A 16,347-nucleotide genomic window follows, 5' to 3' on the forward strand; every position below is an offset into this window, starting at 1 on the left:
TATCCTCATACAAAAAGCCTCAACTTGGATTAGTGAGTAGCTATTAAGTACAGAAATCTGCTCATTTTAAAACAAAGGTTGATGACTGATGGGGGAAGTTCTGTGTATATGTAAATAAAGCTGTTGGCCAATAGGGAAGCAAGATAGGTGGAACTAGGAGTTTAGGAGGATTCTGGGAAATGTAGTGAAGGGAGTCATCGAAATGTAATCCCTGGCTGGAGGAGAGGACATGGGTCTGCCGTTCTCGGAAAGATGAGTCCTTATAAAAATATATATTGGTGATTATGGGTCAATAATTAAGTCAGAGCTAGACAATGAGAAACAATAGCAAATGGCCAACAGCTTCATAATTAATATAGCCTCTTGTGTGTTCATTTGGGACTGACACGACTCTGAAACCAAGCTGGCGGGAAGACTATTATGTTTTCTATAACTAGCTCAGTTTTTTTTAAATGTCAGTTTGACTTTAAGGGAATTTTCCTAGGTCATTTTATTTGAATAGGTAATTCAGGGCAGTCCACAAATGACAGTAATAGTAGTCCCTACATATAAGAAGCCAATTGAAATAGAATTAAGTAGAACCTGACAAACTGCACCATCTAAGTTTGTCAAGTGAGGATATTAACAAACAAAATAAACCTAAAACTGTTTCAACACTACCATTTCAAAAAAACAATGTACTATTCAAAAGCTACATCCTTTAGAGTAAATACATTTATTTTATTTTTTTATAAAGAACTCAGTTTATTATACTGCTTCCTCCCACCATTTTATTAAAGACTTATGATACCAACTTCACAGAACATACTAGAGTCAGAAATCACTGATGTGTTTGAGTCAGCAAATACCAACCCTGTCAGTATATGACTTTTTTTTTTTGGTTTTTACGAGACAGGGTTTCTCTGTATTGTTTTGGAGGCTGTCGGTCCAGCCTGGCCTCGAACTCACAGAGATCTGCCTGCCTCTGCCTCCCGAGTGCTGGGATTAAAGGTGTGCGCCACCACCGCCCAGCAGTACATGACTTTTTAATACCCACAGTATTCCCAATTCTACATAGTTTGTTCAAGTTGGAGAGGGCTCTACCCAACATTGAACCAAAATATGTGATCACTTTGGAAAAGCTTCCATATATCCTAGCTGAAGGTAGGTTTGAATGTATCCATGTCAAAATTGTATTATCTTCAGAAACTAAGAATTATTAAACATGTTTAGCCTTATATTCCTAATTCATTTTATCAAGTTATTACCACAGTCCAATATAACAGGAATAGATCTAATAAAGTAAAATACAGAATAGATACTATTTTCCTATTCTCTTTCCAAACAAACATATATTCTACATTTAAAGGGAATGGGTATTTACCTTTTTCTTAATGACTTCTTTGAAAGCACATGGGAAAATGCAGTCCTTTGGTTTAGACACAACTATAGGAAGGAAAGAAACAAGTCTCTATTACTCACCTTAGACCAATTTCAGATACTACATGCTTCTAAGTGAAAATTGCTTTAAATATAATTTCTCATGAGCCCTAAAAAGTTAAGAATATCAAGATCTCCAATCAGCCAGGTTGTTGGACCTCAAAACAATAGCCAAGAAGAGATCCTTTTATGTCTCCATAACTAACCAAAAAGCTTTGATCAAACATTTGTTTTCCATCCAAGTTAAAATGGAGGATCATAATAATCTTTCCCAAAGGAAATGCAATTACCACCAAAGCCTCAATCAGAATAAAACAGAGGAACTTCAGTTCTAACTTCTCAAAACTGAGAGGTACATTGGAACAAGGCTTCTGCTACTATACCAAAGACTTGTCCCATACATAGCAGTGAAATATGCAGAGGGGTTAAATAATGCATGCTGAAATGACCCAAAACCTATTCTCTCCCATGTATCTCCCAGGCTATTATCAGTTTCTCTAATACTCAGAAAATCAGACCAATAGATTCCTCAAAAGAATCTCTGGTTCTGAAATAGAAAATATCCCAGAAAATATAAATGCTTACTTACTTTCTTTTTAAAGAAAATGCTTATTTAATCAATCAAGAACTGAATATGGAATGTCAGACTCCTTGAAGACCTTAACTCACAAAAAGCACACGTGCCTCATTCTATAAAACTGTTGCACCCACTGAGTATTATGCATAACACAATTCAATTACAGTTTGGCAATACTATAATGTCCCACAAAGAGGTAAAGATTCAGTTATTCCTTGACATTTTGTCTCATCACAAAGATTTTGTTCAATAAAACTCAAGGTTCTACAACTTAAGTCAAACATCTTTACTAAAATGCCCTAACTACTCTCAAAAACAAGATTCAAAACACTAAGTTCCTGATCCAACAGACAAAGAAAAATAAAACCATAAAAGGAAAATCAAACTCTTAAGCAACCCAACTTTAAAAATACATACCACAGAAATGTGTCTGAAAGGGAGGCTTTGGAGGTGCTTTATCTAATGCAAAACTGTGGTGGACCAGAGCTGAGATAGCAATAATCTGCAAAGAAAGGAGTGGAGAAAATCAGACACCTACAATGTTTTGCATCACCACAAGAAATACCAGGAATAAAATTTACTTTAATAGATATAAATTCTTTTCACTTTTTAAAGAAAGTATTTAAAGCTCTGATAAAGAGTTAGTATCTACAACATAGAGAGAACTAAGCACCAAGTAAATATATAACCAAACTAGACATTGAGACTTGGAACTAAATGAAACTCTCCGAAAAAGAAATACAAAATGGCTGAGAAGTATGTTTTCAAACGTTCAACATCCTTAGCTATCTGGGAAATGCAAATTAAAACTATGATGCCCATCAAATGATAAATGAATACTGAAAATGTGGTACATACACACAATGGTATATTATAAAATTTTCAGGCAACGGACAGAGCTGGAAATAATCATTCTGAGTGAGGTAACCCAAACCCAGAAAGACAAATAATGCATGTTTTATCTCCTATGTGAATGCTAGTTTTGACTCTCTTTAGAATGTGTTTAAATTGGAGTAGACATAGAAGGCAGACAACTAGTAAGTAGCCATGGGTGTGGGGGGGGGGATTCCAAGGGTAGTGGGACAGAACTCAGGTGATATGAAAGGGAAAGAAGGAATAACTAACTGAAGGGAAGGGTTAAACATGGTGGGTGATGGGAAACCAGGTAAAGGAGAAAGTATATGGAGGTTAAGTAACACTAAAGACATTGGAAAAAGCCATATGGGAACCTACTGCTGTAGAAGTTTCCTGTAATATACACATATGCATATAATTTTAAAAAAAAAGAGTTCAAATGGATTTACTCTATTAACAGGATAATGCCTGTCCCAGATACCACAGGCTATCAAATATAAAGCCCAGTGTCAGGTACAGGTTGCCTCTCTTCAATGGGATCCCATACCTCACTCCCAAACATTATAGGTTATTAGCAATAATCTTGGTTGTACTCCCCATTACAAATAACAGCACATACCTGATTCACAGAACATGAAGAAATCAAGCTGTTACCAACCTGTAAGTTTCATCCACACAGGCTAGCTTTAATAGTACCAGAAGGCTTTATTTATGCTACTGGGAAAGAAAAGTAATGAACACGCTCATGCAGCTACAATAACTACCCTGGCAAGATTTGCCCACTGGTACAATAGTGATATTATCTTAGTTAGGGTTTCTATTGCTGTGATAAGATACCAGGACTAAAGCAGCAAGGGAAAGAATGAGTTTATTTCAGCTTCCATTTCCAGATAATAGTCTACCACTGAGGAAAGTCAGAGAAGGAACTAAAGCAGGAACCTGAAGGCAGGAACTGAAGCAGAAGCCATGGAATGTTGCTTACCTGCTTGCTCTGTCATGGCTTGCTCAACCACCTAGTCAGCGGTCCATTTGCCTAGGGGAGGTATACCCCATCCCCACCACCAACCCTCCACCCCAGACTAGGCCCACTCACATAAATCATTAATCAAAAAATGCTCTATTGACAGGCCTACAGACAATGAGGATGGAGATATTTTCTCAACTGAGGTTCCTCTCCCCAGATAACTCTATCTTGTGTGGAATTGGAAAACAACAACAAAAACAGAAAAAAATAAGAATATCCAGCACGTATATGAATGTTCCAGGAGTGACTAATCACTTTCTGATTGGATTTTAAGCTTATTCCGTAAAACAGACCTCAAGACTGGTACTGTCTATTGACTGGGCTGTGAATCCCTGGCTAGCTACGTCATAAGCCCTAGGGAAGAACCTGATACTATTATTATGCTAAATGGATATAGTATTAGACTGCCCCTCACAAGTTCTTAATACCCAATAGAGTATTTGCAGCCTCTGAAAGATTAGCCATGTTCCAGTAGATGGACCTCTACTGGTGCATACACAGGCAGTACTAAGTGAACTCAGAAAGAGAACACATGCAAGTTGAGAGGGAAGTATGGAGAGGAACTGGAAGAAGGGAACAAGAAGGTGGATTAGATGAAAGCACATATGCATTCATAAGAGATTCCCAATGGAAAAAAAGATTTGTGAGAGTGTGTGTGTGTGTGTGTGTGTGTGTGTGTGTGTGTGTGTGTGTGTGTGTGTGTGTGTGTGTGTCACGGAGACTAGAAAAGGGTATTAGATCCTCTGGAGCTCCTGGAGTTATGGGTAGCTGTTAAGCTGCCTGACATGGGTGCTAGAAAGCAAACTCAGGTTCTCTTCAAGGGCAGCATGAATTATTACCTACTAGGCCATCACTCTAGGCTCTTTTAACTTTTACTGTGAAAATATTTAAGCAGATTTAAATTTGAGTAAAAATTATTAAAATTAATTTCCATACACTCATAATTAGGTTACAATTATCATTTTCTCCTAGAACTGTTTCAGTATGAATCTTTGAAAGTGTTTTTCAAACTCAGTACTACTGATATTTTGGGTCAAATAATTATTTATCATGAGGGCTGTCCAGTGCACTATAAAATGTTAGGACTTCCTCAACAGGTACTAATATTGCCATCCTTGTTTCCCACATATCTCTCTGAGTCATACCAACCCAAAACATTCCTCAACATTGACAAGTATACCTTCAACAGACAAATCTTACCCTGTCAAAAACCATCACTCTAAAAGACAACTTTTAAAGATTTAGTCATTGTTTTAAATCTTTCATTTTATGTGTATAGATGTTTTACCTGTGTGTAGCTCTCCTTACCATAAGATGTTAAGACCCTATTACAAAACACACCCCATACTTGAGACATAGAACTTTAAAAAAATCAAGTTGGTAAACAAATGAAAGTTTCATCCATACAGGCTAACTTTAAAGTGCCAGAAGGGTCTATTTATACTACTAAGGGAGAAAAGTATTTAACACCTTTACCCAGCTGTGAACCCTAGAAGCTAGTAGACTGGAGGTCACAGTAAGCATAGGATTCCCTGGGACTGGAGTTAGTTGTGAGCTGCCATGTGGTGCTGAGAATTGAACTTGGATCGTCTGGGCGAGCAGCCAGTACTCTGACCATCTCTCCAGTCCCCAACAATTTGTATCTCAACAGGGTTATTAAACACTTTCTTCTATCTCTGTAATGTCTATAATTTCAGTTAGATCAAAAGATTTGATCAAAAACAGGTCCAAATTTCTGGCAAGATTTTATATGTGACACTAATTAATCCTATTAAAAGGCACACAAGCATGTACTTCTGCTTTAATAATATTAGTGATCACTGGTGATCATTACTTAGACCAGCGATTTCCAACCTTCCTTATGCTATGAGTCTTTAATACAGTTCCTCATGTTGTGATGAACCCAACTACTGTGGGATATTTGTACACTGTGTGAAGGTGTATTGCTGTGATTGGTGTACTAAACAGTTGAATGGCCAGTAGCTAAGCAGGAGAGGATAGGAAGGATTTCTGGCTGAGTGAGAAGGATGAAGCTAGGTAAGCAGGACTTGCAGGTAACAAACAACATGCCTGAACGCAGATTTTAAAATGTGAGTTAATTTAAGTTAAATTAACTAGTTAGGAAAAAGTCTAAGCTAAGGCCAAGGTTTCATAATTAATAAGTCTCCATGGTCATTATTTGCAGGCTGGCAGTCAATATATATACATTGACAAGAAAGCTTGTTATACCCAACCACAAAATTATTTTGTTGCTACTTCAGAACTATAATTTTGCTGTTAGGAACCACAATGTATGATATGTGACCCCCAAAGGGGTTAAAACCAACAGGTTGAAAACTGACTTAGAACCATTTCACTAGGGATTACCAATTGGTAATTTTTCTTCATCACGTACTGAAAACTTCTAAGAGCAATTTCATACTTCAATTAGCTGGCTTCCAGGACTACTTATCCCAGAAAAGTCAGGACAAACACTTGATTCACTTTTTTATGTTTTTCAAATGAGTTAATTCCCTAGGTTTCCTCATAAAGTGACTAATGTGATATTATTTGGCATTTGTGTATTTATTATAAATTAGGAATTTGTGTATCTGATATTTCTATCTGTGGCAATTACTCTTCTGGTGCTCATATTGTCCCACATTTTGCAAGCAGGGGACTTTTCAGTTTGTTTTCTGAGTCAGATATATCTTCAGTAATATTGCCCTTGCCCTTGCTTTCTGATATAACAAAATGTTCCAGGCTTATCTTACACATTTTCTTTTCTCCACAAAGCCCTATTCCCTTTGTTAAGAAATGGTACATGAAAACATCACTCTGGGAATGGATATTTCTCTTAATTTGAACCTTAATTAAGCCTTTCCTCAATGCTTAAACTATTATCTCTAGCTATCTACTATGTTAACTGTTATCTGAAAGACCAAAGGCAGGGGGCAGAACGCAGTGCTAAAATGAGCTTATCATATGCAAAGTCTGGAGTCAATCCTCAATACTACTAAAAATAAATAAGTACATGAACAAATAAAACCTCAAATTATATAATAAAACAAAATATTGCCAAATGGTATTTTTTAAAATGTAAGTATCAAAAAGACTTAGAAACAAACATAAAGGAGCTTTGATTAACCAAAGTAAGACAAGTATGCCCATGAAAAACAAGCTGGGTGGGGCAGTCGTCCTGCAGTCAAAGCCATTGGGAGACTGGGGTGGAGGGAGTTCAATAGCCCATACATTCAAGATCTGAGCAACATAGTAAGACCCAATTCAAAAAATAATAATAGTAATAATGATAAATGCCATAGATTAAAACTACCAAATATCCCACAAGTAACAGGACAGCGATTGTTGAGGGGGTAACGGTGCCCGTCACGAAGTCTGACAACCAGAGTTCAATCTCTAGAACATGAAGGAAAAAGAGAACTATGTCCTGTAAATTGTGCCCTAACTTCCATACACATGTTGTGACATATGTGTCTCTGTGTGCACATACACACACAGACAACTGCCCTCAAATACAGTAAGAAAATTGGAATTTGAAAAAATTAATAATTTAAAATATAAGGATACCACAAACACATACAATCTGTGTGAAAAAAGTCAAAACAGAAACAAATAAAGATAACTGATGTTTTAAGTTCCCAACCTCCTACTCTGAAAATCTGCAATGAAAGCATTTAGCCTGTTGTTTCTGTACAATGTAATCAAATAATTGCCAGTTTTTAACAGAAAAAAATTAACTCATAAACATGGACATAATTAGAAAGCCACCATTTTACAGCTCCTAGTGAAATAACAAACTCAGGCAAAAATAACCCACATAAGAAACCATTAGATCAGTGGCTCTCTACTGGGGTAAATTTACCTCCTTTTCCCTCTTAGTATTATCTAGTGCTGGCTGTAGGAATTTTTTCAGTTGTCACAATTAGGAGGAAGTAGAGCTACCTGCATCTAGAAGGTACCGTTAAAACAGAGATACTGTTAAACATCCTGTGATGCATAGGACAGTGCTTCACAACAAAGAACCATCCATCCCAAAACATTTGTAGTGGCAAAGTTGATAAACTATGAAGGGCTCATAGAAAAATTCATTATGACCACTATTTGAATCCCAGCCTCAACATGGTTTAACCAGGTATTATCTGCCTTCTGAAATGATCCAATTAAGAATTATTCTGTATGAAAAGCTGAACTTGAATCTATTTGTTACTTTAGAGTTAATGTGACACACTGCAGCATAAAGGGCGGAACTGAATTTGGCACATTGTCTCTATAAGGGGCCAGAAAGTAAATATTTTAGGCTCTTCAGACCATATGACCTGTCATTTCTATCTGATTGTTATTGTAGTGCAGATATGAAAACATACTGTATCTCAATAAAATTGTATTTACAAAAACAGGTGGTAGGCTGCATTTAGCTCACAAGCTACTCTGTCAGCATCGGATATAGAAGATTCCTAATGGTACAACAACAAACATATACAGAAAATAAGACTTCCTATGAGATCATTCCTTATCATTGAAAAAGCTCAAGGGGGATGGCTAGGAGCTACTGCCATTTAAAGAGATTCAAGAGGCATAAAAACTAAATGTTCATCTATGAATCTATTGTGTAAATCTGGATTCAAACAAATCAACTTTAAAAAAACATCATGAAAGATACTTCCAAGTATGTGCTAGAAACTGTAGATTGTACCAAGGAATCATAAATTAATGTTAAGTATGCCAATAGCGTAATGTAAGAAAGTGTGCATTTAGCAAAGGCTAGAGAGATGTCAGTCAGTTAGGTGCTTGCCAGGTAAGCGTGAGGACTTAAGCTTTGATTCCAAACAAAATACCAGATGTGGTGGCATGTGTCTCTAACCTCAGTGTTAGGAAATAGACAAATCCCTGAAGCTCCTCGGCCAGACTGAGTAACAGGATCGATGAGCTTCACCTTCAAGTGACAGACTGTCTCAGCAAATAAAGGTAGAGAGAACAATCAAGTAAATGCAGCCAATGCTGACCTCTGGCCTTCATAAATGCAAATACAAATACTAAAAACACATATAAGGAAAATGCGTATATTTTGGGAGAAATATACCAAAGCATGCTGGGGTAAAATGACAGTTCTAAATACTTATGAAAGAAAAGGGAAAGGATATAAACATGTGTCACAAAACATTGCTAACTGCTAAACACATGTGACTGGCATAAGGAGCTCATATTATTTTCTGTGTCTACTTAAAAAAACAAAAATCAAAATATTTCCAGCAATTTAAATTCTTTAAAAAATGTGTAATACCAGGCAAATTCAATTCATTCTCTAAAACATGGCTCAGTGCCAAGTTTGTACCCTTTCCCCTCCAAAAAGAACAACTTGCTTTTTGTAGAAAAGCAGATCAAATTCAGGCAAGTATTGTATTTAAGGCATAAGTGCAAAATCTGCCATTTTTCTTTACCTCATGCTGATGGTCTTTTATGTTCTGCATTGTCTTCATGCTGAAAGACATTACCACAAGTGGAGGAGGACTGACATCTTTAATTACATTCACCAGGTCTGGTTTCAAAGCCGCTGCCTCAAATTTACACCAACTGACTGGCTGCTTCAGGAGCTCTGAGAAAGAATGGATACAACATATCAATAACTTACAGAAAAAGAAAAGGCACTCTAATTATGACATGTTTGATTAACAGAGATATTCTTCAGAGCTACTAAGAATGACAAAATATAACATTTAACTAAATATAAGCCACATTAGTGGGTAGTAAGCTAATCCTTGTGTGTGTAACTATATGTATGTTCATTTGGGAGTAGTAAGGGAAGATCAATAGATTTTATAACTTTTTTCAAATTTACAAATCTTAAAAGTAACAGCTACCTCAGAAGAATTGAAAACATTTTAAAGAGATGTACGAAGACAAAATAGCATCCTAGATAAAAATGCTAACAAGCCAAAGAGTCCTGTCCACATTAGGTCATGATTCTCTCCCCTCCAAAGGTTAGGAGGTCTCTCTGGAGAACAGCTGTACCTCATCAGCCAGGCTAAAAAAACATACAAAAAAACAACACAATGAGGGGTACACCCCCTACAATTGCCTGCACTAAGGTCTCCCTCAGACTAAATTGTCAGGTGTTACAAAGTGATTCCAAGCATATTACCTATAATCACTCAAGGAAAACATTCAAGAAAGAAACACAAAAAAGAAGTAGAAACATTAAAGTGATAGATCAATTCCTTAAAGTCCCTTAAAAAATCTAAAGAGGGTCCCATGGAAATCCCCAAACAACCCAGGCTGTTGCTAAAATAAAGGACTGCTCTCTACAAACTGACAGCATGGCCCCATTGCCAAGGAAAATACCCATACAACTCATTGTTGTGTCTTTGGTGTGGGAAGGTACTCTACAGTCTACCAAAAGAGAAATGTGGACACCAACCCAGCCACAAACCCTCTGACCTACAATGTGTCCTGCCTGCAAACTATGCTAAGGCAATGGTGGCACAGAACTTGTGGGAGTAGCCAACCACTATCTGATTTGACCTAAGGCCCACTCCTCAAGAAGGAACCCATACTCAACACAGAGTAACCAAGAACCAGAGACTAGATAGGCCAGAGACCTATGGGAAAGCCAAATACTACTGGATCAAAACAAGTATCAATAATGACTCCTAATGATATTCTGCTATATTATTAGATCAGTGTCTTATCCAGTCATAATATAGCTTCCTATGACAGCACATGAGAACACAGCTCTAAATGGGAGGTATCCATCAAATCCCTACTCCCACCTGTGGTGATTATAAGACCCAGAGGGGATGGAGGACCCCAGGAAAACAAGACCCTCTGATCAACTAAGCAAGGCACACATGAGCTAATGGAGACTGAAGCAGCAAACACAGGCTCTACATGGGTCTACACCAGGCCCTCTGTATATTATAGCTATTAACCTAGCATTTTTTTTAGTTTAACTTAGTATTTTTATGGGACTCCTGATTATGAGAACAAGTGGAATCTGACTCTTGTGCCTGCTACTGGGACTCTTTTCCTGCTGTTAAGTGGCCATGTCCAACTTAAAGATGATAGTTCTGGCTTCATCTTACATTGTATTTTGTCATGCTTGATTATTTCTTAGAAGCCTGCTCTTTTCTAATAAGAGACAGAAGAGATGTGGCTCTAGAGCAGACAGGAGGTGGAGAGGAACTGGGAGGAGCAGAGGGAGGCAAAACTGTAATCAATCTAATTTCAATAAAAGGGAAAAATCTGTCAGGAATCTACTTAGCATTTTTCCTTACGTGGATTTTTTACTTCAAGCCAACAAGGTCCTTTGATCTTTCTGTTCATCAAGAAGAGTTCCAAGCCAGACGTGTTAGTTCCAAATACATGAGAAAACGTTTCACCTTTTAAATGCTGTGGAAGCGGTGGCATTTCCGCCTGAAGAAGAAAAGAAACTTTATTTTGTTTAAAACTATTACTTCACATTTTCCAGTCTGTATTTGAAATAAAAAAAGCCTCTATGGAGCAACAGAAGAATCCCTTTGATATATATGAAATGCAATTTGCCACAAATGAAATCTAAAACAATTCACAGTGGGAAACAAAAACAATTCACGATGACAAAATAATGCATCTTGATGACACCTGTTAAAAGAAAAATAGGACAAGAAACTCCCCCAAAAGAGAATGTCTGTCCAGAGCTGTTCTGCCTCACTGATAAAGACTAGCCAATAAGTACCATACCACTCCACTATAAGAATGACAGCAACAGGGGGCTAGAGAGAAGACTCAGCGGTTAAGAGTACTAGCTGCTCTTCCAAAGGTCCTGAGTTCAATTCCCAGCAACCACATGGTGACTCACAACCATCTGTAATGTGATCTGGTGCCCTCTTCTGGCAGGCATAAATGTAGGCAGAATACTTATACAAAAAAAAAGAATGAAAACAATAGAATGGAACTCACTGAAAATGTTTCCATGTCATTTTTCTTTTTCTTTCTTTTTTTTTTGTTTTTTTGAGACAGTGTTTCTCTGTGTAGCCTTGGAACTCACTCTGTAGATCAGACTGGCCTCAAACTCAGAGATTCACCTGTCTCTGCCTCCCAAGTGCTGGGATTAAAAGCATATACCACCACCGCCCAGCCCATGTTATTTTTCATCATCATCACTGTCAAAACAAATTCCTTTTCCAACATCAGGATCAAAACACAAGAACAGAGGTAAAAGGGTAACGGTCCAGCTAGTTAATAACCACAGCAGTGACTTTGCCTCTCAGAAGAGCAAGAAGATCACTGTAGCAATGTTACTAACATTCCTCTCTCACCTTTTCTCTGCTCACAAGACATTTCAGTAGACTGATGATGTCCAGCTCCATCACACAGTATATCTATTCCACTTGACCAGCAGTTGTGGCCTTTCAACTTACTTGTTTGAACACGTATACTGGAAAGGCAGTATAACCTATGCTCCATTACTTAATTTTATCAATTTCAATTATTAATTAATGGGCTTCAGGAAACTGTGAGGAGGCTACGGTGTGAAGAGGTTATGGGTGTGAGGAGGCTGGGGTGGAGGAGGCTGGGATGTAAGGATATGGATGGGAGAAGGATATGGGTGTGAGAAGGCTGGGGTGTGAGGAGGCTGGGGTGTGAGGAGGCTGGGATGTAAGGATATGGATGGGAGAAGGATATGGGTGTGAGGAGGCTGGGGTGTGAGGAGGCTGGGGTGTGAGGAGGCTGGGGTGTGAGGAGGCTGGGGTGTGAGGAGGCTGGGATGTAAGGATATGGATGGGAGAAGGATATGGGTGTGAGGAGGCTGGGGTGTGAGGAGGCTGGGGTGTGAGGAGGCTGGGGTGTGAGGAGGCTGGGGTGTGAGGAGGCTGGGGTGTGAGGAGGCTGGGGTGTGAGGAGGCGGGGGTGTGAGGAGGCTGGGGTGTGAGGAGGCTGGGGTGTGAGGAGGCTGGGGTGTGAGGAGGCTGGGGTGTGAGGAGGCTGGGGTGTGAGGAGGCTGGGGTGTGAGGAGGCTGGGGTGTGAGGAGGCTGGGGTGTGAGGAGGCTGGGGTGTGAGGAGGCTGGGGATGTAGCTCAGTGGGACAGTGTTGCTTGGCATACACTGAGATCATGGGTACAATCCCAGCACCTTAAAAAGAGGATAAAGAGACCTAAACATACTAAACAAGCTGGAGGTGATGGGACATGCGTGTAGTCCCAATACCCAATTTTCTGGAAGCAGAGGCAAACTTCAGACCAGCCAGGATTACATCTGTTGATGGTTCAAAGATAGAAAAAATGCCATTCTAAATCAAGCCCCACAGTTTTCTTTGATTGACTTACTGAGTATCTAACTTCCAAGTATTCAGATTTTTCTGGAACATCCGGAATCTCAAAAGCATAGTTCTTTTCCACTGTCTGGGTAAGCAGATATTGAAAAAATTATCAAGAGAAAACTTTTAAAAAGTTAAATTGACCAGTATGATATACATATAATACTTGTTCCCATATTTAACCATCAGGAATCTAGCATCCTAACAGAACACTAGACAAAAAAACAGCTTTTCCCCCTTCAACTAATACTAAAACACCTACTGACAAAAATACTGAAGAATGTCTCTTGAACACTAGAGAACTTAAGAAATAGTTGCATACCAGGGGAACAATAAAAGATTGATTTCTTACAATGTTAATGCACTAAATCATTGGCATTGTTTGAAATTGAGCAACAGCATCTTGCTGGAAAAAATGAAATTGACATATAAATTCAGCTCATATGCAGTGAGTATTGGTTATGTGTCAAAATTACTATAGTATGAATTATCGCCTAATATGAACTAAGAGATTTAACTGCAACTTTTGCAATCTGGCCCCTTTCTCCGAACAGAAAACTGTTGCACTTTCCATAGTTACACACTAGCACTCACAGGGCAAACCCTGAAAGGACAAGCAATCCAGCACCTACCTTTTTTTACTATCATAATAATACTGCTTCTGAAATTTTTGTTTGGGAGTTTCTTGTTGCTGTATGTACATCATGATGGTGATCAAACTTAGAGCTTTGTATACTATTTCTTGATATGACTCTCAATTTCAAGCTCACATAATTAAGACTGTAAGCATATCTTTAGCAACTCAATCCTCCCTTTACTGAAATCATTTATATTTCAGTATTTTCTAACAGGCTAGAGATCTCACATTTATAGTCAAAGGCATCAACGGCTTACCAAAATCAAGACAATATACCACACAAGTCACACAAAGAGAACATTTTCATTCTACTAGAAGCAGTATCATAGGCATGGATTTTTAAAGACAAAGCCTTACTCATCTTGTTAAGCAAAAATGCATTCGCAATAACAAGTATAAACAAATCAATAGTTTCTTCATTTCAAAAAAAGGAATGCATAATATACTTTGAGCACTGAGGACAACTAATTTGCTTCAAATCATCTTTCTATTCTAATTCATGACCATTATTTTGTAAGTGATTTTAAAAGAAACAAAGTAGTTTTGCAAATTTAGCATACTGTTTTTACATTCATACCTATAAAATTTTCATTTAATGAGTTACAACTATGCATGCATGTGCAGTTAACTATTTGGCAAATCAGAAGATAAACAAGTTCTAGAAAAATATAAATTACAAACCTTGGACTTGAACTTCATTATTTTATATTTTGCTGCAATTTTTGAGTCAAATTCTTCATAAACATCCTTCATTGTCACTGGAGTTGTTGTTTCATTCCCTGTGTTTAGGTCCATTTTCTGTTCTCCCATGGAAAGAAGGATGAAGGGAAAACAGTGTAAGTCTTCTCATCCATGAAAAACAGAAGCCTAAATCAACTTTCACCTCCACTCATTTTAAACACTGACTACCACAGTCTTACAAATTAGTTTGAAGACAGATTTAAAAAATATACTAAATCCAATGCCAAAGTTCTCCAGTGCATTATAAAAGTCAATCAGAAATAAAGACAACCAATCCAAGACGATGGTTAAAAGTAAATGTTTTAAATCCTTGCTTAGAGGGATTAGACATGCTGAAAGTCCAGACAAAGAAGGAAAAAGAAATGGAAATGATTTTGTTAACTAGCCATGGAGATATTACTGCTGCCTAGGGAGCAAAAGCATGAAAACTGAGTCAAATGACATGCCCTGTTTCAGAGAGTTTAAGTTACAAGTCCAAGTACTATGCAAAAGGGGAATAAGGAAAAAAAGGAAGCATTATATAGATTTTAGATTTTATTGTTTTAAAACTATGGCACAGTGACACATGTCTTTAAACCTGACACTCAGGAGGCAGAAGCAAGTGGATCTTCTCCATGAGTTCTAGGTCAGACTGGTCTATATAGTGACATTCAGATCAGCAAGAGCTATACTGTGAAATGCTGTCTCAAAAATAAACAAGCAACAAAAAAGTTATGTCCGTGTGTGTTTCTATATGCATAAGGGTGCCAGTGGAATTGAGAAAGGGTGCCAGTTCTAGAGTTTCAAGGAGTTCTAAGCTACATGACGTGGGTGCCAGGAACTCAACTTGAGTTCTCTGGAAGAACAGTACCAGCTCTTAACCTCTAAGCCATCTTCCCAGCTCGCAGCATTATATACTTTAAGATTTTATTATAACAAATTGAAAAAATAAGTTATATTTCTATACTTTTTAAAATAAAATAATCACTAATGTTTACCATTTCACGGGGAAGAAAGTAAAGTGTTCGCTCAATGTTTTTCACCATAACACAACAGCTCACATGGGTTTGGGCTGATTCAACCCATACTTTGCCAAACAGAAAAACCACACCTAAAAAAAGAAAGCAGTGAGATAAAAGCTTTCAAGTACATCAAATTAAAGAGGCAAGTTCAAAGGCCCAATGAATGTATTCCGATATTTATACCTAGTTCATATTTGTATTCCTTTCTATTCTTCTAAGATCAGAGTAATAAATATTGTAGCATTAAAACATGGCTTTACAGACATTAAGTCACTATTCATAAAAACTGGCCATCAAGTAAAAACTCAAAAGATTTGATAGCCAACTCAAGAGATGGTCAACTTTGTAATATCCTGGACTCCATAAATTATGAGTAATCAACACAACCACTCAAAACAGCCACTGATCTTAGATCCCAAAAAAATTCTGACACATGCAAAGGCCAATTACCCTAGTTTCACAAGACAGCTCATCAATGTTTTCTTTTGTCACTCATCCTGGCAGAAAGAAATAAGACTGTCTAAGGATTTTAATTTCTGCAGATGATTAAAACTCTTACAAAATTGTGTAATTTTCAACAAGGAGGTGGGGGTATATGTGGGGAATATAAGGAGAGGGAAAATTAGAAGTCATCCTCACACAGTTAAAAATGAAAAACAAAATTCTATGCAAAGAAAAAATAAAGACCCTAATATTGGATTCAAAGATTCAAATAGCTCATTTTACAGTCAAACTAATATCACACTTCATGCAACACATTTGACACTGTTTATGCCTCATTTGCCACAAAAAGATCATGG

The 16,347-nt window shown here is 37.6% G+C and overlaps 1 protein-coding gene across 5 annotated transcripts in view; it reads right to left on the reverse strand.

Moving 5' to 3' along the window:
• Positions 1-16,347, reverse strand: part of Pola1 (DNA polymerase alpha 1, catalytic subunit) — a 304,504-nt gene that overhangs the window by 265,271 nt on the left and 22,886 nt on the right. For all 5 annotated transcript variants that reach the window (XR_005876750.1, XR_005876751.1, XR_005876753.1 and 2 more), the window contains exons 11-17: positions 15,524-15,636; positions 14,487-14,603; positions 13,179-13,253; positions 11,147-11,285; positions 9,314-9,468; positions 2,414-2,498; positions 1,364-1,425 (exon numbers count right to left, since the gene is read on the reverse strand). Coding sequence is in view for 1 of the 5 variants with exons in the window: in XM_040744194.1 (XP_040600128.1) it covers positions 1,364-1,425; positions 2,414-2,498; positions 9,314-9,468; positions 11,147-11,285; positions 13,179-13,253; positions 14,487-14,603; positions 15,524-15,636 (746 nt within the window). In the remaining 4 variants the exon portion in view is untranslated. The remainder of the gene's footprint in view (positions 1-1,363; positions 1,426-2,413; positions 2,499-9,313; positions 9,469-11,146; positions 11,286-13,178; positions 13,254-14,486; positions 14,604-15,523; positions 15,637-16,347) is intronic.

Source organism: Mesocricetus auratus, unplaced genomic scaffold (assembly GCF_017639785.1).
Source record: "Mesocricetus auratus isolate SY011 unplaced genomic scaffold, BCM_Maur_2.0 Super-Scaffold_100003, whole genome shotgun sequence".
Taxonomy (NCBI): Eukaryota; Metazoa; Chordata; class Mammalia; order Rodentia; family Cricetidae; genus Mesocricetus; species Mesocricetus auratus.